General features: G+C 36.9%; 1 protein-coding gene across 1 annotated transcript in view; it reads right to left on the minus strand.

Annotated features, from left to right (window-relative positions):
• LOC150085636 (attractin-like protein 1) overlaps nt 1-23398 on the minus strand; it is a 585126-nt gene that overhangs the window by 157519 nt on the left and 404209 nt on the right. The window contains exon 21 of the mRNA XM_090374629.1: nt 465-523. Within this exon, the coding sequence (XP_090230755.1) occupies nt 465-523 (59 nt within the window). The remainder of the gene's footprint in view (nt 1-464; nt 524-23398) is intronic.

Consider the following 23398-nt stretch of genomic DNA (forward strand, 5'->3'; position numbering starts at 1 on the left):
CTGAAGTAACGTACTGTGCAATAATGAGCAATATGCATCTAAACAGAAAAGGTGGGAGAGATCATTCTACTATATGATGCACACTGGCAACCTTGAATTGGGGAAATCACAAGCCATCTTTCTTCACAGCTTCCAGCTGTGAAGAAGATGGCTCATGAGATGAAGAGCCTGGCATTGTGGTCTGAAGTGACTAAGTAAACAGGCTGTATCTTTCTAATACCAAAATTTGTGCTTTGCCACAATAACAGAATAAATATCAGAATACAGGAAGAATTCCACAAAAAAGAATGTTGGTATTGTAATTGTGGTATGAATGCGCTTCTATGCAAAAACTTAAGTCTGGGTCAACCTTTAACTGCCTTTGTATAATGCAACTTATAAATACATTTTTATATATATATGGAAAGAATTTTTAATAGTATAAGTTAATACATTGAGAAAGAAACACTGAGAAACAAACTCACAGAAACAAAAACCGCCTTCTTCTTCTGGATTTCCAGTATAGTGGTTAGATTCATCACATCTGTAATAGTAATAATTTCATAAACTAACGTATTAATGCTTAAAATGAAGACTCGCACAATTTTTATTAGTAATGAGCAAAATCAATAACATTGTCATAGCAATTCATATCATTCAAACAGTAATTATTAGTAGATGGGCATAATTCAGAGGTTAAAACTGATTGATTCAATTATAGTTAATGGATGGCAGATTTACTTTATCAACATCTCAGTTAGTAATGATTATTACCTCATTGTATTCTTTACTTGTCTTTGATTGTTTCTAATGAATTTTATTCAGTCAAATTCGTATCAGATCTTAATTGTGTAAAATTTTCATTTACTGTTTGGGCATTAAATATAATATTAATAACACACACACACACACACACACACACACCCCCCACTGGTCAACAACATTGGTTTTCTTGCATTCTTTGATTTATCTGATGGTTTTCTTTTTTAGGCAAACTTGCAAATGGTAAATTGCTACTGTCTTCACCATGGCTGTTCAGATTAATCTGCATGTAACAACTTGAATCTGCAATGAAAAGTAAATGGAAGACTACAATAGCTATAAGTTGATCTGAAATATTGCTAACAAAGAAAAGGTTTAACAGGGGCTGAGTTGGGGGGAAAAAATCAATCTAAACAGCAAAGAACAGAAACAAGGAGTTTTTCATGTATGTGTGTACACAGAAGGAAAAAAATTAATCAAATAAATCAGATCGGAATCTTGTGTAATGGATGTGGAAAAGTCTTCAATAACCAGCTATCGTTGCTGATCATCTTATGAAAGACCCTTCATCACAGTGAGGTAAAGCCGAGCAGTATGAAATTAACAAAACTGAAATTACAAATGAACCTTTATTAGAAAAATATGAGGCTAAACAGAAGTCTTCTGGAGTTAGTATTCTTAATGGCTAAATGAAAGAAGCAGACTTTTTCTGCAACTACAAAGAAAAAAAAATTCCACGTCCTTCTCAATCCTCTCCAATAGTTTGTCCAATTGTTCTTGAATTTATTCAAACTATCCACTTCCACAACTATAGTATTAGTATCAGCAAAGACCAAATGGTGCAAGGAAGCCTATGGCTTATGCTGCACCAGCCAAAAAAACATAATAATATAAAATAACAAAAATAATAAAAAAATATTAAGAGAAAAGGAAATAGACAACCTATTAGTAATATCCAGCTGATCTTTGAATTTCCCCAAACTGACAGCCTCTAACAACCATGTAGGTAACTTCTTTCAGTCATTTATAACTCGGTGGCTAATATAAAACTTCCTGAAATTCAGTCTAAACATCTCCCCACATAGCTTGAAATTACGGCCCCTTGTTCTAGAATCATTTATAACTGAAAATTTTGTCGTTAATCATTTTGCTTATGTCTCCACAGCCTTAAACACCTCAATCAAGTCTCCTCTAAGGTGCCTAGTTTCCAAGTTCTGCAAATCCACACATTCAAAGTCTTTCCTCATATGGATGGCCTTTTGCTGATCTCACTGGGTGAGTTTCTAGTCTTTGGACACTATCAAGAAGTACAATGTCTTTTTTTAGGTGTGGTCTCCATACTTGAACACAGTATTCCAACTGAAGTCTAACGATAGCCATATATAATGGGATTATGACGACCTCATCTCTACTTTCAATTGTGTGATAAATCATCGATAGGAAATCATGGGCCTTCTTTGTAACCATTCTACAATGCTTGGAGAACTTAATGTCTGACCGTATCGTAATACCCCAGTCCCTTTCCTCCACTACCGGCTTAGTTCAACTCCGCCAAGTGAATAAGTTATTTTGGGGTTACTCTTCACCAGGTGCAATACCTTTCACTTTGCTGGATTAAAGCATAGCTGCCATTTTTCTGGCCATTCCTGAAGTCTATCTAGGTCACTCTGAAGAAGCTCTGCTTGGCGGTGATCATTAACTACTCTACCAATCTTTACATCATCTGCAAATTCAGACATCACATCCTCTATCCCTTCTTCGATGTCATTTATGAAAATCGAACAGTTGTCCTAATACTGATCCTTGGAGAACCCCACTTCTTATGTCAACTCAATCTGAGGAATAACCATTTATCATAACCCTCTGTCTCCTACCCCGAAGCCATCCAGTTCTCCATCTAAGGATATTCCCTGTGATTCCAACCTGTTCCAGCTTATAAAGTAACTGCTCATGTGTGACCAAGGCAAATGCTTTGCTGAAATCTAAAAAATAACAATGGAGAAACTATTCCCTAAATCCAGCTCATGAGTGACGTCTCAAAATAGCTAACCAGATTAGTTAAACATATTTTCCCTTTACAAAACCATGCTGAGTATCCTTCAGAATTCCATTTCTATCTAGATGATCTTGAAATTACCCTTGATCATTGTCTCCATGATTTTCCCTGCTACTGAAGTTAGACTAACCAGCCTTACGTATTGGAGATATGTTGGCACTTTTCAAATCCAACGGAATCACTCCCGAGTCCAGTGATGCTCGCATAATTAGTCTCAATGGTTCAATGCACTCACTTGCCACCTCCCTTAAGATTATAGGATATATGCCATCAACCCCAGCAGCCTTACCGGCCTGTAGGCTCAAAAGTTTTTTCATTAAATAAACATGTGAAATTTCAACATCATTAATTACATTTTTTTTTAAACTTCACTCCCATAATTTCTTATTGACACAAAGGGTTTTTCTTCTGTAAATACTGATGCAAAGTAACTGTTGAGTTCATCTGCAACTTCAGATAGGGTATTTAATATAATCTCACGTCCATTATACAAGGATCTGATCTGGTTTGTCCTTCTCTGCTTAACCTTTCCTAACCTTTTCTATGGCACCATTACAGATCAATTTGTAGCTGCTAAAAGGTATAGTTAGAGGTTTCTTCCAGCAATCACTCACCAAACTTCTACATATCTATTCTGCAACCATCCTTCCTCAGTTTGAATTTATGTCCACTGATATATGCAATCTGAGTAGGAGGAAGAATTGTAGAAGCACTGAGCTTACTTAATCGATTCAAAGCCTTAAATTCAAAGCCTTGGAGTCTGGGTGAGAGGTTAGCCTGTGCAGACATTGCTCCTTAAAGCTCTTCAAACAGAGAAGTTTTTCCTGATTTATTTTCTGCTTTATTAGTTTAAATTGTCATATTAACTTATATTCTAGAGTAGCTTTATATTCCTAGTTACGATACTTAGTTTAAAGTTTAACTTAGACAGAGATTTCGTAGATATTACTTAGTATCGCTAACGGTATCAAATCCACGTGTCACAAATTGAACGAGAGGTCTTTTAACCAAATTTAGTCGATTTATTAACCAATTGTTATATCAAATTATCTTCTATAAGTAGATTATAGACCTAGTCAGGATCCTTAGTTTATTCTAAATTGAGATAGCGAGATTTCGAAGCTAATCAATACTTACGAGTCCGTAGAAATACCGTTCGTGAATTCCCGCCATTTTTACACGATAGCATAAGCTTAGTGTAGTATACTGCATAATATAATATTGTCAATTAATCAGTAAATCTATTAATCTTGATAAACTTTATTGTCAATTAAATTGTATTTTTAACTCTATAAATATATATAACGACTTAATTGTAACAAATAATTAATACATAACTATAGTGGTACACGTGATACGGAAGTTGTATAAAGGGAACACTAGATACCGAAATAAAAAAAAAAAAAAAAAATATATATATATATATATATATATATAACATAACTGTTTTGGGATATAACTTAAGGATTTAATTTTTTTTTAAATTTTATTGAATTAAATTGGAATCATGACTCTGACCAGAGCAGCAAAGCAGAAGGCTCAAGCTAATGGGAGTGCTGTGGTTCAGGGGAGAACTGAGGGGGGCAGTTGCCCTCTGAATCACAGTCTATTAAAATGCACTGTTTGCTTGATGTTTGCGGAGCAGTCGGGTACGGGACATGATACTGCCAAGGGGGATGTCTTTGTGTGTGCACGATGTAAGGAGTGCAAGGAAATCAGGCGACAACTCAGCGTTGTTATGGGCCTTTATGAGAGCTTGAAGGACAGGGTGGATACCCTCAAAGGAAATAAATTGAGGGGCCCATCAAGCTCTCAGCTGCCCACATCAACGCCAGAGCTTGCACTTGGTCATCAGGCAACACAGGGGCAGCCCCCTAGGCAGAATGCGCTGGTCCCACAGGAACTAGTAGTTGTTGGTGACTCTATTGTCAGGGAAACGGGGAACATGCTTTGTAAAAAGGATAGGTGGAATAGGACCAGGGTATGTCTGCCAGGGACAAAGGTTGATGACGTTGTAGAGCGGATATCATCTTTTAAGGGCACAAAAGGTGATATAGTTGTACACGTTGGCACTAATGATATTAAGAGTAGGAGACCGGCGGAATTACTTAGCAAGTACAGGTCACTGTTGAAAAAAAGCCGTGAATTAGGGTTGAACTTGAAAGTGTCTGCAATTCTGCCCAGACACGATAGGAGGGAGTATATGATAAGAGCCTTGTCGATCAATTCGGCCCTGGAGGGATTGTGCAAGGCTCAAGGGGTAGAATTTTTTTCAGCCTGGACTGTACTTGTTAACAGGAGAGATTGCTTCTACAGGGATGGGATACACTTAAATAGAAAGGGTGCAAGAATTTTTGCTGATGCTGTCGAGGCAGTGTTAGGTGGGTCGGAAAACTGCTAGTTGGGGGGGATACAAGGACTAATAGATTAACAGTAGCCACTGGCAGAGGTGGAAGTGATTCTTGCACTGCTTCTATTCAAATGAGCAGAAGTCTGAAAAACAAGATGCAGGATATTTCAGAGACTGCTTGTAGTCATTGCGTTACAAGTAAACACATGGGTTGTGTTAGGGTAGCTAAGAATAGAAACAGGTGCATGTATACCTGCGTGTACACCAATGCTAGGAGTTTGGTAAATAAATTTGATGAATTTGAGGTATTGCTCAAAACATCAAAGGCAGATATTGTTGGGATATCAGAGACGTGGTGTCACACAGATATAAGTAATGTGCAACTGGAATTTGGGGAATACAATGTATATAGAAAGGATAGACAGGACAGGAGGGGAGGAGGGGTTATGCTATTAATTAAGAAACACATAAAGTCACAGGAAGTGAAGCCAGTTGACATCGATGGACAGGGCAGTGTCGAGTCAGTTTGGTGTGACATAAGCATAGGGAAATCAAAATTGAGAGTAGGAGTGTGCTATAGGCCTAATGACTCTGATGATTATAATAATATATTGTACAGGGAAATAGAGTGGGCCAGTAAATCAGAGAGTCTTATAATGGGGGATTTTAATTTCCCAGATATTGACTGGAATTTGTGGGTTGGTCACTCGCACACTAGCAAGGCTTTTGTGGATTTATTGGATGATTGTTTTCTACATCAGCATGTTCGTGAGGCAACAAGAGGGAGCAATACTCTTGATCTGATTATCAGTAGTGATTCTTCATGCATTAAGAACCTGCAGATAAATGAACCACTAGGTGGCAGTGATCACAGTGTGTTGAAGTGGGATTTACTCAAGGAGGTAACTACCATCAGAGGTAAAGGGAAGGGATTTTGTTTTCGTAAAGGCGACTATGATGGTCTGAGACAGTATTTAAATTCTATACAGTGGGACCAACTGATGATGTTACCAACAGCAAACTCAAAATGGGAAGCATTCAAGGAACTAATCTTGGTCGCTACCAGGCTTTACATACCAACTAAGAAATATTGTTCAAGGTTTAGGCCTAAATGGTTGTCAGATGGACTAATGAGACATGTGGCAGAGAAGAAAAATGCATGGGATACATACAAATTAATGGGTGACATGGAAGCCTATGATAGATATAAGTTGCTCTGTAACCAAGTCACAAAGGAGATTAGGCAGGCAAAGGCAGACTACGAAAAATCCTTGGTAAAGGATGCAAAGAAAAACAGAAAGGAGTTCTTTACATACTTGAACTCGAGAAGGAGAGGGATGAATCAGATTGGTCCACTGGATATTGATGGTTCAACAGTTGAGGATCCTGCTCAGGTGGCTAACAATCTAAACGAGTATTTTGCATCTACATTCACGCATGAGGAGTTATTCAGGAAGGAGAATGATGTAGGTAAAGTAAACATTGGCAGTGAGCTGGATGATTTTGTAATAACTGAGAGGAAAGTGGAGAAGAGATTGTTGAGGATAAACATAAAAAAGGCACCTGGGGTAGATGGGATCTATCCAGTTATATTAAAGGAGGCAGCAAAGGAAGTATGCAAACCCCTAGCCATAATTATGAGAGCTTCTTTGGACTCAGGGGAGGTACCCATAGACTGGAGATGTGCAAATGTAACCCCAATTCACAAAGGAGGATCAAAGGCTGACACAAGTAATTATAGACCTGTTAGTTTAACTTCTGTTCCAGGTAAATTAATGGAGGCACTGGTTAAAGAAGCACTGCAGGATCATCTAGACAAGAATTCAGTTATAGCTCAGACGCAGCAAGGTTTTGTTAAGGGCAGGTCTTGCCTGACCAATTTGATTGGATACTATGATGTAGTCACAAAAGAACTGGATGCAGGGAATAACTTTGATATTATATATTTGGATCTTAGAAAGGCTTTTGATACTGTTGCACATGGAAGACAGCTGCACAAATTGGAGCAGTGTGGCATTGGAGGCAAATTGCTGCTATGGATAAGGGGATGGTTGAGTGGCAGAAGACAGAGAGTGGTAATCAATGGACACTGCTCAACGTGGACTAATGTTATTAGTGGAGTTACTCAAGGTTCAGTGTTGGGTCCATTGTTGTTTTCGGTGTTTATGAATGATATTGATGATGGGATATCAAGTTTAATGTCTAAGTTTGCAGATGATACAAAGGTTGGCAGGGTCGTTAAGGACACTACTGACGCTATGCTGCTGCAACAGGATCTGGAAAGGTTGAACAGATGGGCTGAGAGGTGGCAAATGAAGTTTAACATTGACAAATGTAAAGTACTACATATGGGTAACAGTAACCCCAGAGCAATGTATCAACTCTGCGGTACTACACTGACAGTGGTGGAGAATGAAAAGGACCTGGGGGTAATTGTGCAGGCAGATATGAAGTTCTCTGAGCAGTGCAGACGAGCTGCAAGAGTAGCTCATGGTGTCTTGTCAATGATATACAGGAATTTTTCTAGCAGGGATAAGGAGGTGATTATTCCCTTGTATAAGGCAATGGGTAGGCCACATCTTGAGTACTGTATACAGGTCTGGAGGTCTCATTTCAAGAAGGATGTAGAGCTGCTGGAACGGGTACAGAGAAGGGCAACAAGATTAGTAAATGGAACAAAGGGTTGCTCTTACGAAGAAAGGCTTAAGTTTTGCAAATTACAGAGTCTGGAGACTAGGCACCGGCGAGGTGATCTGATAGAGGTGTATAAGGCTTTGAATGGTTTGAGCATGCTCAATGCCAATGGGATTCTTCATCTTTCTCAGAATAATCACCTCAGAGGGCATAAATTCAAATTGAGGAAGGACGGATGTCGGATAGATGTGCGGAAATTTGCCTTTGGCCAGCGGGTGGTTGGTTGGTGGAACCGACTTCCATCACTTGTTGTTGAAGTTGATAGCCTAAACAAATTTAAAGCTCAACTGGACAGGTATTTCGAACGAACGGAGGGGTGAAATGGGAGAGGATTTTTTTTTTTTTTTTTTTTGGCTGATGCTGAATAAGCTTGCTTTCTTGCATCATATGCCTCTACTAATGCTAATGTTAATACCACAATCAGATTAATCTGCAGGTGCCTGGTAAGAGCACCCCTTTGTTACTCTCACCAATCTTGATCTTATCTGCACCCATTCCAACAGCACTACATCTTTCGTAAAATAAGGCCACCAGACCTGTACGCAGCATAGAAGAAGTGATCTGACTACTGCCTTATACAATAGGATAACCACCTCCTTATCCCTGCTAGCAAAATTCCTGCACTCATAATCTGTACGACAGCCTGTCTGCTCTTCGCAGAGACCTCCATATCTGAATTATCCCCTGGTATTTTTCATTTTTATATATAATGTTATTGTTTCTTATTATAAACTTTATATTAAGTGCTTCAGAATAAGAAATGAAACTGACAAAAAAATAAAAATAATCTTTTAGCACAAAAAGAAGATCATTAAAAGTTTTCCAAAAACTGCAGGTATCATCATCAGCCCTTTTCAATCCACAGTAGAATGAAAGCCTCTCAAGCAACTTTCCAGCTCCTTCTGTTTTGTGCAATGGCCATCCATTTACTACCCACAAACTTGTAAATTTCATCTGTCCATCTCCGTTGTTGTCTTCCAGGTTTTCTTTTAGCTCCTCTTGGGTACCATTCTGTTATTTACTTAGTCCATCTGTCATCATGTCTTTGAGCTATGTGTCCTTTCCAAAAACATTTCAGTTCTTTGGTTTTATAATGGACTGGAAACTGAAAAACAACTCTGAGTGCATACCCAAGTGACTATAGAAATGTCCTTTACTTGTGTTTGCTTCCTAATCTATGTGTTTCTCTTCTTATCCAACAGACTGATTCCTAATATAATTCATTCCATTCTTCGCTGTGTAGTTTTCAGCTTCTCTTCCCCTCTTATGGTGAGTTCCCAAATTTCACTTCTATAAGTCATGGTGGGGAGTATATATATTGATTCATTATTTTACATTTCAGACAAACTGGGATATTGCTCCTTACTATGTGACTCTATTTCCTGAATGCTGTCCATCTGAAATTTATTCTTCTCTTGATGTCCAGCCATTTATCATTATTACAGCTAATGACTTGTCTCAGATAAGTATATGAATCCACCTTTTCAATTACTGCTCCATCAATGATTGTATCCCTTTCTTTGGCATACTTGTTCATCATTACTTTTGTTTTAGTCATATTCATCTTTAGTCCAAAATCCTTACTAACTCTGCATAACTGATTAAGATTTTCCTCTAATTCTTCGGGATCGTGGCTTATGATCACATTGTGATCATAAGCCATTATGATCATAGCATTCAAAGAACTCATCTTGGAAGCTACTAGGCTTTACATACCAACTAAGAAATATTGTTCAAGGTTCAGGCCTAAATGGATGTCAGATGAACTAATGAGACATATGGCAGAGAATAAAAATGCATGGGATACATATAAATTAACATGTGACACAGAAGCCTATGATAGATATAAGTTGATCTGTAACTAAGTTACAAAGGAGGTTAGGCAGGCGTACGCAGATTACGAGAAATCTTTGGCAAGGGATGCAAAGAAAGACAGCAAGGAGTTCTTTACTTATGTACACTCTAGAAGGAAGGGGATAAATCAGATTGGTCCACTTGATATCGATGGTTCAACTGTTCATGATCCTGCTCAGGTAGCTAACAAACTAAATCAATATTTTGCATCTACATTCACACATGAGGAGTTATTCAGGAATGGAAATGCCATAGATGAAGTAAATACTGGCAGTGAGCTAGATGATCTTGTAATAATTGAGAGTAAAGTGGAGGAGAAATTGTTGAAGATAAATACAAGAAAGGCACCTGGGGTGGATGGGATCTATCCAGTTATATTAAAGGAAGCAGCAAAGGAAGTAAGCAATCCATTAGCCATAATTATGAGAGCTTCCTTAGACTCAGTGGAGGTACCCATAGACTGGAGATGTGCAAATGTGACTCCAATTCACAAAGGAGGATCAAAGGCTGACACAAGTAATTATAGACCTGTGAGTTTAACTTCTTTTCCAGGAAAATTAATGGAAGCACTGGTTAAAGAAGCACTGCAGGATCATCTTGACAAGAATTCAGTTATAGCTCAGACACAGCATGGTTTTGTTAAGGGAAGGTCTTGCCTGACCAATTTGATTGGATACTGTGATGTAGTCACAAAAGAATTGGATGCAGAGAATAATTTTGATATTATATATTTGGATCTTAGAAAGGCTTTTGATACTGTTGCACATGGAAGACTGCTGCACAAATTGGAGCAGTGTGGCATTGGTGGCAAATTGTTGCTTTGGATAAAGGGATGGTTGAGTGGCAGAAGACAGAGTGGTAATTAATGGACACTGCTCATCGTGGACTAATGTTATTAGTGGAGTCCCTCAGGGTTCAGTGTTAGGTCCATTGTTGTTTTCTGTATTTATAAATAATATTGATGATGGTATATCAAGCTTAATGTCCAAGTTTGCAGACGATACAAAGGTTGGCAGGGTTGTTAAGGACGCTACTGACGCTATGCTGCTGCAACAGGATCTGGAAAGGTTGAGCAGATGGGCTGGCATATGAAGTTTAACATTGACAAATGTAAAGTACTACATATGGGAAACTGCAACTCCAGAGCAACGTATCAACTCTGTGGTACTACACTGACAGTGGTAGAGAATGAAAATGACCTGGGGGTAATTGTGCAGGCAGATATGAAGTTCTCTGAGCAGTGCAGATGGGCTGCAAGAGTAGCTCATGGTGTCTTATCAATGATATACAGGAATTTTTCTAGCAGGGATAGGGAGGTGATTATTCCCTTGTATAAGGCAATGGTCAGGCCGCACCTTGAGTACTGTATACAGGTCTGGAGGCCTCATTTCAAGAAGGATGTAGAGCTGCTGGAACGAGTACAGAGAAGGGCAACAAGGTTAGTGAACGGAACAAAGGGTTGCTCTTACGAAGAAAGGCTTAAGTTTTGCAAATTACAGTGTCTGGAGACTAGGCACCGGCGAGATGATCTGATAGAGGTGTACAAAGCCTTGAATGGTTTGAGCATGCTCAATGCTGATGGGATACTGCCTCTTGCTCAGAATAATCACCTAAGAGGGCATAAATTCAAATTGAGGAAAGACAGATGTAGGATAGATGTGCGGAAATTTGCCTTTAGCCACCGGGTAGCTGGTTGGTGGAACAGACTTCCATTCCTTGTTGTGGAAGTTGATAGCCTAAATAAATTTAAGGCTCAGCTGGACAGGTATTTCGAACGAACGGAGGGGTGAAGTGGAAGGGTTTTTTTTTTTTTTTTTTTTTGGCTGATGCTGCATAAGCTTGCTTTCTTGCATCATATGCGTCTACTAATGCTAATGCTAAAATCATCTGTAAATTGTAAAAGGTTTAGGTACTCTCCATTCACATTGACTCCTTTGGGCCAAAAAATGGGCGAAATTTCAGTCAGCAATTGCTCTAGACAAAAAAAATTATACAACTATAGCCCATAGATGAAGTCACCGATTATATCACACCCCGCCTTTTATTTGCAGCTAAATGCTCAACTCCATTATTGAATCCCCAGACCCATTGCCACTTCAGCTATTGGTGGAACGAAGAGTGCACAAAAGCGAAGAAGGAAAAAAATAAAGTGTGGAATTTATTTCATCGAATTCCAATCACAGTTAATATTATTAACTACAAGCTAAGGGCAAAAGCATGTCTCATTCAAAGACAAGCCAAGAAAGATTCTTGGACTCAGTTTGCATCAACTATCAATAGAAACGCTGACCCAAGATTAATATGGAAGAAAATTTGGCAGCTTTCCAGGAAGTTTCCAACCATTCCTTCCCCCCAATTCTTTCCTGCAATGGGAAAGAACTCTGCTCCTCTGGATATATAGCAAATGCCTCAGGCAAAACCTTTGCCCAAGTCTCAGCTGCTTCGATCTACAATCCGGAATTCCAGATATAAGACCACCACAGAACAGACAACCATCAACTTTTGAACTTCACCGTTAACTTCCATATAACCAGCCTCTACAATGCTGTGGACTTTTGCAAGCCATCAGAGCAACATGCAATAGTGCCAGATGGGATATATTGTATCACGTTACAGCACCTTGATGAGAAAAACTTACGACTGCTGCTAGTCTTTTTTAACAGAATCTTCCTGGAAAATATTTATCCGATCTTTTGGCACCCTGCTACAGTTCTGGCCTTTTTAAACCTGGAAAAGACCCTCCATTGCTTACAGTTACAGACCAATATCTCTGCCTAGTTGCCTCAGTAAAATTGTTGAAAAAAATTATCCATAGTCGACTCACTTGGATCATCGAAAGTCAATATCTACTAAGTAATAGTCAGCATGACTTTTGCCAAAATAGGTCCTCCTTAGATCTGATGATCAAGGCTGAATCTGAAATTCACAATGGCTTTCTGAAAAACAAACACCTTGTTACGGTCTCCATAGATATAGAGAAGGCATTTGATACTAACTGGCATTATGGCATTCTCCGTGACCTTCATATGCATAGTCTGCCTATATTTATTAGGAACTTCCTCTAGAGAGGCTCTTTCCAGGTCCGATATCAAAATTCCCTTTCTAATACATTCTCACAGGAAGAAGGCATACTGCAAGAGTCAATATTGAGTGCAACCATGTTTTCCCTTAGAACTGACTCCATTATAAAAACTCACAAATACTGTAGAGGCATACCTTTATGCTGATGATCTCACTATTTCTTGCCATTCTCAGAATACGAGATCTATCGAATGGCAATTGCAGATGTCCCTTAAACTCTTAAACGGCTCTTAAACTCATCAGTGAGCAGGCCAGACTTTTTTTCACTCCCAAAAAGCCATGTTTTTGGTAAACAGGTGAATAAAATATTTGCCGAATTCTCAAGTATTATTTCCAGTAAACAATTTCTTTAAAACTTTAAACTTTTTCCATATATAGTTTTCTACTTATTCTTACATTATATTTAATTTTATTAAAATAACATCAAAACCCCTTTTATAAAAATTTATTTATAGCAATTCTTTATTATTACATATTTTATTACTATTAAACCAACAACATGGCTTTTTGGGAGTGAAAAAAGTCTGGCCTGCTCACTGATGAGTTTAAGAGCCGCGGTATTTTGACTGTGCGAAGGTAGCATAATCATTAGTCTTTTAATTGAGGACTGGAATGAAAGGTTTGATGAATAAAAACTGTTTAGTATTAAATTTTGAAATTAGATTTATTGTAAAAATGCAATAAATAATGTAAAATAACAATGGGCTCGTGAGAGCCCATTGTTATTTTTTTTTTAAATTTGCGAGCCCATTTTTGAGACGATCATTTATTTTATAAAACTAATCCTGAATGCAATTATTGAGTATCCAGAGCTGAAACTATGGTGGGGCGAGGGGGCCCCATTCCCAGCATTTTAATGGTGCAATCAATCGGTTATGTATTTTAAAACTGCTTCATTTTTGATTTAATTACAGTCGGACCTCTGTTTAACGAACTTCTTTATAGTGAATTTTTTGAATTCCCCTTGGTAATTACATTTAAAATAGTTTCTATTGAACGAAGAAAATTTCCATGTAACGAACAGATTAGGAGAGACAACTGTCAGAGGTGCATTGTTCTCACCTCTGACCTTTAGGCAATTTAGATAATTAGAAAGTGTGAATTAAGGGTGAAAGGGATTACCCTTTCACCCTTAATTCACACATATCATGTTTCACAATGTTAGTGGTGTCTGTAAAACCTATGCAGTCACATACCGAGAAGTCGCGCTAGTCAATATGCTTTCTATAGCCAATCAAAGGATTAAGAAGATTCTTGACATGGTTTATAGCTCTGGTCAACATGTGTTGTGGTTCCCCTTTACTCCGACAAATGAGTATATGTTTTTCGGAGAAGTGAGTGATCCATGCCTTCTAGTAAATTTCTCCTGTCTTATGGTCACAGTGATTCTGACATTTTGCACTGTGTTCAAAGAACTAGTGAGAGTAGCAACGTGAGGAGGGGGAGATTGAAACAACTAAGATATTATAGAAACTTTACGAAGATGAAATGTTGGCAGAACATTTCATTGAAAGGCTCAGCAAAACTTTGTCGAGCCTTTGACTGAGCAGAAATGTTCTAAAATGTAGTGGCATACAGGATTATAGCCTCTGGTCAACCTGTGTTGTGGTTCCCCTTTACTCCGGCAAATGGGCATATGTTTTTCGGAGAAGTGAGTGATCCATGCCTTCTAGTAAATTTCCCCTGTCTTATGGTCATAGTAGCTGAATATCCATGTGATTCCGACATTTTGCATTGTATTCAAAGAACTAACCCGCCCCTGACTCGAGATATCATACTGGTCACGAAAAATGCATTGCATGCTCTAATCACACTAGTAGTAGTGTGAGAGTGGGAACCACCTCTAGCAGAAGCCGCTGAAGACGTCACTTCTGTGACCGATCAAATTTACTCAGTAGAAAGTTGGAAAAATTGCGAGCCCATTATTAAAATATTCACAGCTCACCACTGCGTCTTTCCCATCAGAAAATAGCTGCAATCCAATTTTGCAATCAGCACAAATTGCATACAGATCTCAAACTTTGGATGTCAAATTCCACCATACCAATTGCCAGAAATATCAGATTCTTGGGACTAATCCTAGACAGTAAGCTAAACTTCTTTGAGCATATTAAATTAATATGTACTACATGTCTTAAAGAGCTGAACATGCTAAGAGCTTTATCTGCCCTGGGGCGCCTCCATAGTCAGGTGGGAAGGAGCAGCAGTGCGTAGCACACGCTTCTTGATTAGACCGGGGTTCGAGCCCGTCACCACCAAATACGGAGAATGCGGAAAGGTCAGGGAATGACCATCGCATATCCCAGAGCAATTTGGCCTTAGTTACTAATGCTCCTAAAAACCAAATAACAACAACAAACAACAAATCTGCCCTGGCTTGGGGAGCAGATTGTATGACTTTGCTGCTCTTATATAGATCAGGTCCCGTTTGGATTATGGCGCTCCAATCTATGATTCTGCCTGAAGGAGCATACTATGCTGGCTGGATCCTATTCAACATAATGCACTGTGCACTGCACTTGGTGCATACAGGACATCTCCAACTTATTGCTATACACTGAAGCTAATGAGTCCCCTCTGTATCTTCACAGAAGAATACTATTTCTTAAATTTGCAGCCAAAATACAAACTTGCTCTTCATATCCTATTCAGCCACACTTCTTTAATCAACCACTACTCAATATTTATAGAAATAAACCTAGTAAAATAAGACCCGTAGGCCTATGGCTCCTTGAAATATCACAGAACTGGAATGTTCCTCTCCATAATAAGCAAAAGATAAAGAATTACTCTCACCCACCATAGATTCCCTATTCTCAACTGATCTACAATACTTATTTTCTTCAATGGGGTAAGAATTGTCTACAGACTCTCAATGTGCAACAACTCCACGCAAGCCATATTCAAAACTATGCTGACTTCTTGCCAATATATGCGGATGGCTCCAAATCTAATTAAACTGTTGGAGCAGCAGCAGTGTTTCCCTCTGCTATCATATCAGCTTCTGTTCCACCTGAGTACAACTTTTCAGCAGAACTACATGCTATAAAACTAGCTCTAGAAAATTTGACTCTTCATCCATCTGCAAAATATTTAGTTTACACAGACTCTCTCAGTTCAATTACAGCATTGCAAAATTCCTCTCATGTGGATCACATTTTAAATCAAATCAGGAATTTGCTAATGCAAATGGAAGATCGTCAGCAACTAGTGAAGTTTTGCTGGATTCCAGCACATTCGGGCATGAAAGGTAATGAACTGGTTGATATATCTGCCAAAAATCTGTCAACTTTAGACTTAACCTCTGCCCCTATTCCAGTGCCTGATAATAATAACTTAATTCAAGCAGCATGCCAGACACTGTGCAGAGTTATGGCATTGGTTATGCCATAACTCTGCACAGTGGACAGAGTTATGGCATAACCAAATGAATAACAACCTTTTCCAGTTGAAACAAGACTCAAAATTCTGGCATTCAAGCAATCAGACAGTGCAGCAGGAAGAAGTGGTACTCGTACGAATAAGAATAGGACATACCCATCTAACTCATCTCCATCTACTCACGGGTGATGATTCTCCTCACATTGAAACATATTTTGATTGACTGTCCACACTATCAACAACATTGAACGTCAATACTTAAAAATCTGGCTAATCTTCGAGAACTGATGACATTACATCATATCATTGGAGAGGAGGCAAATATTAATGACCTTTTCTGTTTTTTGAAACAAATTGGAGGGTATAATCTTTTATGAATAGGTTTCTGAATGGAAATGAAATTGAGCTGGGTTTCATTCTTAATTATTTTCTAATATTCCTACGAATAGGCACACTACAGCCTTAACAGCTAATGCACCAACACCCACCGTGATTTCTGTCCACTCAACATATGTACAGGCATACCTCGAATAACAAATAGGATGTGTTCCACGAAATTACTTCATTAAGCGAAACTTCGTTTTCAGAGGTAAAAATACTATGGCCAGAATAGGGATATGTTCCTACGTAAAGAAAATGAAAAGCTTTTTTTTCGAACAAAGAAAAGTTTTATTAAATAAACAGTCAACTTACATACAAAGTGAAATCACATTTTAAAATATGAGTCTAAAGTTGATTGTTTATGCTTTTTTCTTCTTTCATTTAGCAATTGTCTATACGGAGTTACTGCATTTAACATTGATCGCTTAACAATAACACTTCTTCCTAAATCAGGATCATTTTCACTAAAAAAATTTGAAAAGTTTTCAATGTCATTTAAGCACCTTTTTAAATCTTTGGTTGTTAACACTTTTTCGGCAGGAACTTCTTTAACTTCGTCTTCATTATCTATGTCTTCGTTGCTAACAAGGTTTTCTAAATCTTCCACTGAAAAACCATCATCTTCTGCATTCAATAAATTTCTAACATCCTCTTCATCGACATTTTCGAAACCTAGTGATTGAGCCATCTGGATAACTTCATTTCTAATTTCTTGGATGTTATTTTCTTCTTCTAGTACAACTTCTGGCCATATTTTGCGCCAAACTCCATTTAAGCATTTCTTAGTGACTTCTTTCCAAGAACTATCAATGTTTTCAATTGCGTTTTTAATGTCCTCTAGTTCAGTTAAATTGCTTAATGTTCGATGCAGATAATAAGCTTTAAATGATGCTATTACTCCCTGATCCAATGGTTGAATCAGGGAAGTTGTGTTTGCTGGAAGAAACACAACTTTGACAGGAATGCATGTGTCCAACGTGTTAAGATCAGTAGGATGTCCCAGAGCGTTGTCTAACAACAAAAGAGCTTTTTCTTCAAAGTTGTTTTTTTTTTTGACAATACTGTTTTACTTCAGGACAAAAGTGGTTAACAAACCAATCAGTAAATAACTCCTTGGTAACCCACGCTTTTCTATTTGCTTTCCATATTACAGGTAAATTCATTTTTATGTTACCTTTTAACGCCCTCGGATTTTCTGAATGGTAAACTAATAACAATTTTAATTTATAATCGCCAGAGGCATTTGATCCAAAGAGTAACGTTAAACGGTCTTTGGCTGCTTTGAACCCAGCAGCTGATTTTACTTCAATAGAAATGAAATTTTTTGTTGGTAGCTGTTTCCAGAACAAACCGCTTTCGTCAACATTGAACACCAAATTTGGAAAATTTTGACGTTCAATTATTTCCTTTAGGTTTTCTGGAAACTTATTTGCAGCTTCTCCTGTTAATTTTACACTATGAATCCTGGCCCGTTTTTTAAATTTCTCGAACCAACCACGAGAAGCCCCAAAGGTTTCCGTAATTTCTTCAGTTTGTTTAGATTTCAGGTGATTAAACTGGAATATTTTTTTTTATGTTAAATGGGGCTTGAAATTGCCGACTTCGTTATATCGAAGCTTCGTTATCAGAGGTAACGTTAACCGAGGTATGCCTGTATAAGATATTTGACCATTATTCAACAAGAAAATATCATCATACTGAACACAAGATTTTCACAAAATAGTCAAGGAGTCCCGGGGAAGGCTTCAGGATCAATTCTGATGTGAAAAGTTGGATAACACCAAATTAAAGAACTATAATATCTCAATCCAAAATTTTTCAAGCACACTTAACTCTAAGGAGTTTGTGCAATGGATTAAGGAAAAGAGTAAGCTGAGAAGTTTTATAATTACAAGAGCCAACCAATAAAAATTTATTAAAGTGATAATTTAATTATTATCAGAGGTCTTAATTATAGTGCATAAAACCAACCAATACCCAAGTTTCCAGAATTTTTTTTTTTTGTTAGTTGTTGGCTCATCGCTTCTGTGGCCATAATGCAACTCCCAAAGTTTTTGCATTTTCTACTCTGATCCAAGCCCAAGGTGGGATTCGAACCAGCGACCATTGGATTGCCAGGTAGGCACTTTACCCACCCGGCTAGCCCGGTCAGGAAATATTTTAACAAAGCATTTCAATACCAATCTCCAAGAGTTAAGTAATCTGAAACCTTTTAATAATTTTAAAATAAACAACTTTTTAAAGAAAACTGTACAAAAATCTTATGTGAAATGAAAGATTTCAGTCAACGAAAAGTTAATGTTGTTTGGAAAAAAAAAAAGTTAGCAGGGAAAGTGACACATTCTAACATCTTGTTCTTTTGGCTAAGTTGGTATAATACTGGGTTTTATAAATGGTAGATAGAATATACATAAACCGAACAGCTTTGGAATGCATTATGGAATTGGATTAAATGAAAGGAATTAAACCATGAAATTTAATTAAAGCAAATTACATCCTGCCTATCTTTGCTATGGCTTTCATAACAATATATCATAAAACATGGAAAAATTATATGATCAGGTAGGAAAAACTAGAAAGGAAGCAACTACAGTTTGATAAATTTGCCTGTTTCCACAGTTATATTGGCAGCAAAAACTAGATGACCACTTCACTAAATAAGACAAACAATGCAAACAGTAAAAATGAAATTTGTAACATCAGGATGCACAAAACTGAGTATTTGAGTAAAAATAAGTTCAAAATATTCCTAAACAGTGAAAAACTAGGCAGAAAATGTGACTTAAAATATAAAACTTTCTGGGAGAGCCCCAATCCATAACAAAGTCTTTGGGATTAATGTTAACCACGGAAGAGATACTGTGGGCATGATGTAAAGTCTGAAAGGACGATGATAGATGAAAATTTTTAAATAAATATACAGCAGGACATTATAAATCCAGCAATGGACCTAACCTCCAGATATGTGAAAATAAGATTTCTGCATACTGTAAAGATCATTTTGGATGAGTATAGCTACTTTTGTGCAACGATTTTTATTTATTTATTATTTTTTTAAATTTATAGGTGGCGAATTTTGCTCCCCTATTGTTGAAGTTTAGACAGCTTTTAGTATGGTGTAAGTGTGCAATCAAGCACACAAAGTGTGCTTGATTGCATACTTACACCATACTAAAAGCTGTTGTAAAACTAACCTTAATGTGACCAGTTATTGTAACACTGAAGCAGTATCATCATTTATTAATGAGTTGGTAGAACCACCTTCCTTCCCTCAACTGGGTTTTATGCACATCTTGATAGAGTATTTTCAAACTGTACAGTGTTAGATGTTCATACTGTGGATGAATTTCATTTTAATTGTGATCATTTATACATTGTTTATGGTGAGTGCTGTCAACTAATTCATTTTTCTCCTTGTTAAAGGATAAGGTTATTTTTAAAATGGTGTTTACAAAATGTAGGCAAGGCTGCAGTTTACTTATCACAGTAGCTTGCTTTCATGTATGGTTTGTACTTATTTAATTTTAAGCAACTGCTATTCAGGGTTTGCAAGAATTTCCCAGTGTTTAGCACGTGAAATATTTTCTCTGACACTTGTGCCAGATTTTTGAGGTTAAGAAAGTCTTGACTGATAGTTTGTGGCTATTCATTTGAAGCAGGAGTAAGGAATTTCTTTCAGGCAGTCTCTCAGGGTCATGTGGTATGTAGTACTCCAGATAACAGATTTTGTATATTCTTTGGTTCCAATAGTTATCTTTTTGTAACCATTAAGTTTGTGGCCTGACTTAGCATATAAAGCTGATTGTCTTTGATCTGTTTTACCAGGTTCATACTTGAGAGAGGACATGAAAGTTATTAAGAAGTAGTAGTAATAGTAGTAGTAATGGCAAAATGATGCAAGAAAGCAAGCTTATATAGCATCAGCTAAAAAAAAAACCACCCTACACAATTCACTCAATCTGTACCCTCAAAGAATTTGTCTAGTTCTTCCTTCAGTTGCCAGGTGCTTCTGCTGTAGGTTTTGATTCTTTTTTAAATTTTTGTTTTAAATCTGCTTAATTTTTTTATTTTAGATGAAGGTATTATGTTGTATAATAAAATTTTAGTTTCAGTGGCTGTGCTGAAAATCTGGAAATGATATATCTTTTCATTTCCTAAGGCTTCTAGTTCCAGAAGTGTTATACCAGGTTTCATTCAATTTTAGTATTCTCTTTTCTTCAAAGTGTTGGAACAAATATTATTGAAACCTCTATCTTATCAAATTTTTGTGAACTGTCTAAATCCTGTCTGGAAGTAACAAACCTTAATCAATCACCTGTGTTCAACAGTTAACTTGGATGAATTAATCTCACCTGGAATGCTGTATTTGACTTGTATGTTTATTATAATATATTGTTGTTATTATTATTCTTATTGAATTATTTTTCTGTATGACTAACTTCACTGATTACTATTTTGCAACCTTGTTTCAAGATTATTGGACTGGTGCTACTGGTATTGAAAGATATTTTATCTGAGCATGTTTTGCCTTTTTTTGAATGGTACTATGGTGGTTTGAATCAGATTTCTGTTCATATCTGTCTGGGAAGTATACTTCTCACACAGATATCAAGGGAAACTGGATTCGAACAGCCTTTCCATGCTTCTTTTTTGGGAAGAACTTTAATTTTATTTCGTATGTAGATGATTTTACTTATGTATTTGTTTACAAATGTATTTGTACATATGTTTTGTATATAGACGATTTTACATATGTACATACGTAAGTCAACATACTTTATATAATTATGGGTTCTAAAGAATTAAAAAGTGGAATAAAAAAGAAAACCCGCTGCTTTAACTATCATTAACAAGCTCAAAGTGATAGAATAATTTGAAAATGGTGTTATGGGAAAAAAAAAAATTGCTGAAGAATTTGGTGTGGGCCAACAGGCTGTGTCAGATATTAAAAAACAATCTATAAAGACATTTGATTTAAAATTCGATGTGGGGAGTGATAAAAGCAATGTATCAAATAGCCAAACATTAAAAAAGCCAAAAGAAGTGTCGATCAAGTGGCATTGGCATTGCATGCCAATGCCACCTGATAAATGTAAAAAGACAATACAATTTATCCATCTATCAGTGGATAAATGTATTATCTTTTTATAGTTTTTAAATAAAGGCTCTGCAGTGACATTTTTTTATTTATTTTTATCAGCACTACCTATATCATTAAATTTTCCATTTATTTGTGTTCTAAGTTTTTTTGTCTTTTAGGGCTATCTTTTGCTTCACTAATCTGGATTATCGTTTAATCCGGATGGCCCCCCCTCCCCCCAATTAATCCAGATTAGTGAGGGTTTACTGTATTTCATTTGATGAACTATTTATATTATTTCAGTCTTGAAGGAAATACTAGTAAATCAAAGTATGTGATTTTTAGTTTGAATTTTTCACCCGTTCCATTTCAGCCCCATACCTTAGACAAAGAATTAGTCTGAGGTGACATGATACCCAAGAACTACACAAAGGAACTGATTCTTTTGCGAAGTTCTTGGGTATCATGACATGACTTTGAAATATCATTTTGCTCAAATAAAAGTTATACTCCTTGAGGCCTTTGGTATCTTAACGCAGAATTTACCAAAAAATTTCAAGATTGTACACTCGTTTTGTAGCACTTTGTTCTGTATATTCAGCAACCTTTGACTTATGGATCAAGCAATTGGTCTTCTCAGCACCTCTGAATCTGAGCCATTTCAGAGACTTGAGTTTTGGATGTAAAAATAGCTTTCTCGTAAATTAAATATGTCTGTGATTCCTTCAAAGATGGCTCTATTGAAGAACTTTGGTCTCCCTTCTATCAAAGCAAAAGAAAGAACAAGGTCCTTAAAGTCTTCACAATCTGGTAGTCTATGGATTACAAGACCTTCTACAGAGGAGAATACTGTGGGCATTTATTACATGGATAAACCTGTTCTTTGTGTAGTTTTATCAAGGAATAAGAAAAATGACCTTTTTTTAGTTCAGTCCTTAAGCTCCTCACCTTGCAGAACACATTCTGATTTGATAAGAACCCACTGACTCAAAACACCCTGTTGAAGAAGAGAATACATTGTGGTCAATCTAAGGGTTTTTTATTTATTACTTGGAGTGTTGATTTTGTGACATTTAGTGAACTTTTCTGGAATTGTGATGATGTTATTTATAATCAAGATTTACTATTCTAATTGATGACCTGTGTGTGTCAAGATGAATTATGATTTAGTTTGGTATCATGTTTGACGTTTTTTGGCCAACTGAGCAAGGTTTATTGTATTTTTTCTTGTGCTGTAAACCCACTCTGCATGTATATGTACTGGTAGCTTTATCGATTTCTCCCCCCTCCTTTTTTGCTGTAAAGTAATTCTTTATATATATAAACTAAAACTGTATAGCTCTGCTGGTAATAAGTGCACACACCAGCCATCGATTACTCTAGAAATTATGCCACATTCAGAAATGGTAGCAAAGCAACTTTGCTCCACCAGTAACTACATTCTCTCTGTTGCTTTGGGGAACGTACCTGAACACTGCTTAAGCCTTCAATTTTATATATATATATATAAAGCTGCCATAGTAGCTCAAGTAGTAAAAACATTAATGTAATATAACCATGGTAAACTGTTATAATATATCTACACTAACTTCCCAATATCAAATCTGTGTTAGCTGATAGCAGCTGTTATTCAAACCATACATCATACACACTTTAAAGCAAGCAAGAAAGCAGTATTTATTTATTTTTTGGAATTATAGACTGTAATGATTAAAAAAGATTCCAAAGACACAATACTGTAAATTAGCTCGATAAATTTTATATTAAATAAAAAAAAAAA

This window comes from Mastigoproctus giganteus, chromosome 5 (genome assembly GCF_048544385.1).
Source record: "Mastigoproctus giganteus isolate SK-2022 chromosome 5, ASM4854438v1, whole genome shotgun sequence".
In the NCBI taxonomy this organism is placed as follows: Eukaryota; Metazoa; Arthropoda; class Arachnida; order Uropygi; family Thelyphonidae; genus Mastigoproctus; species Mastigoproctus giganteus.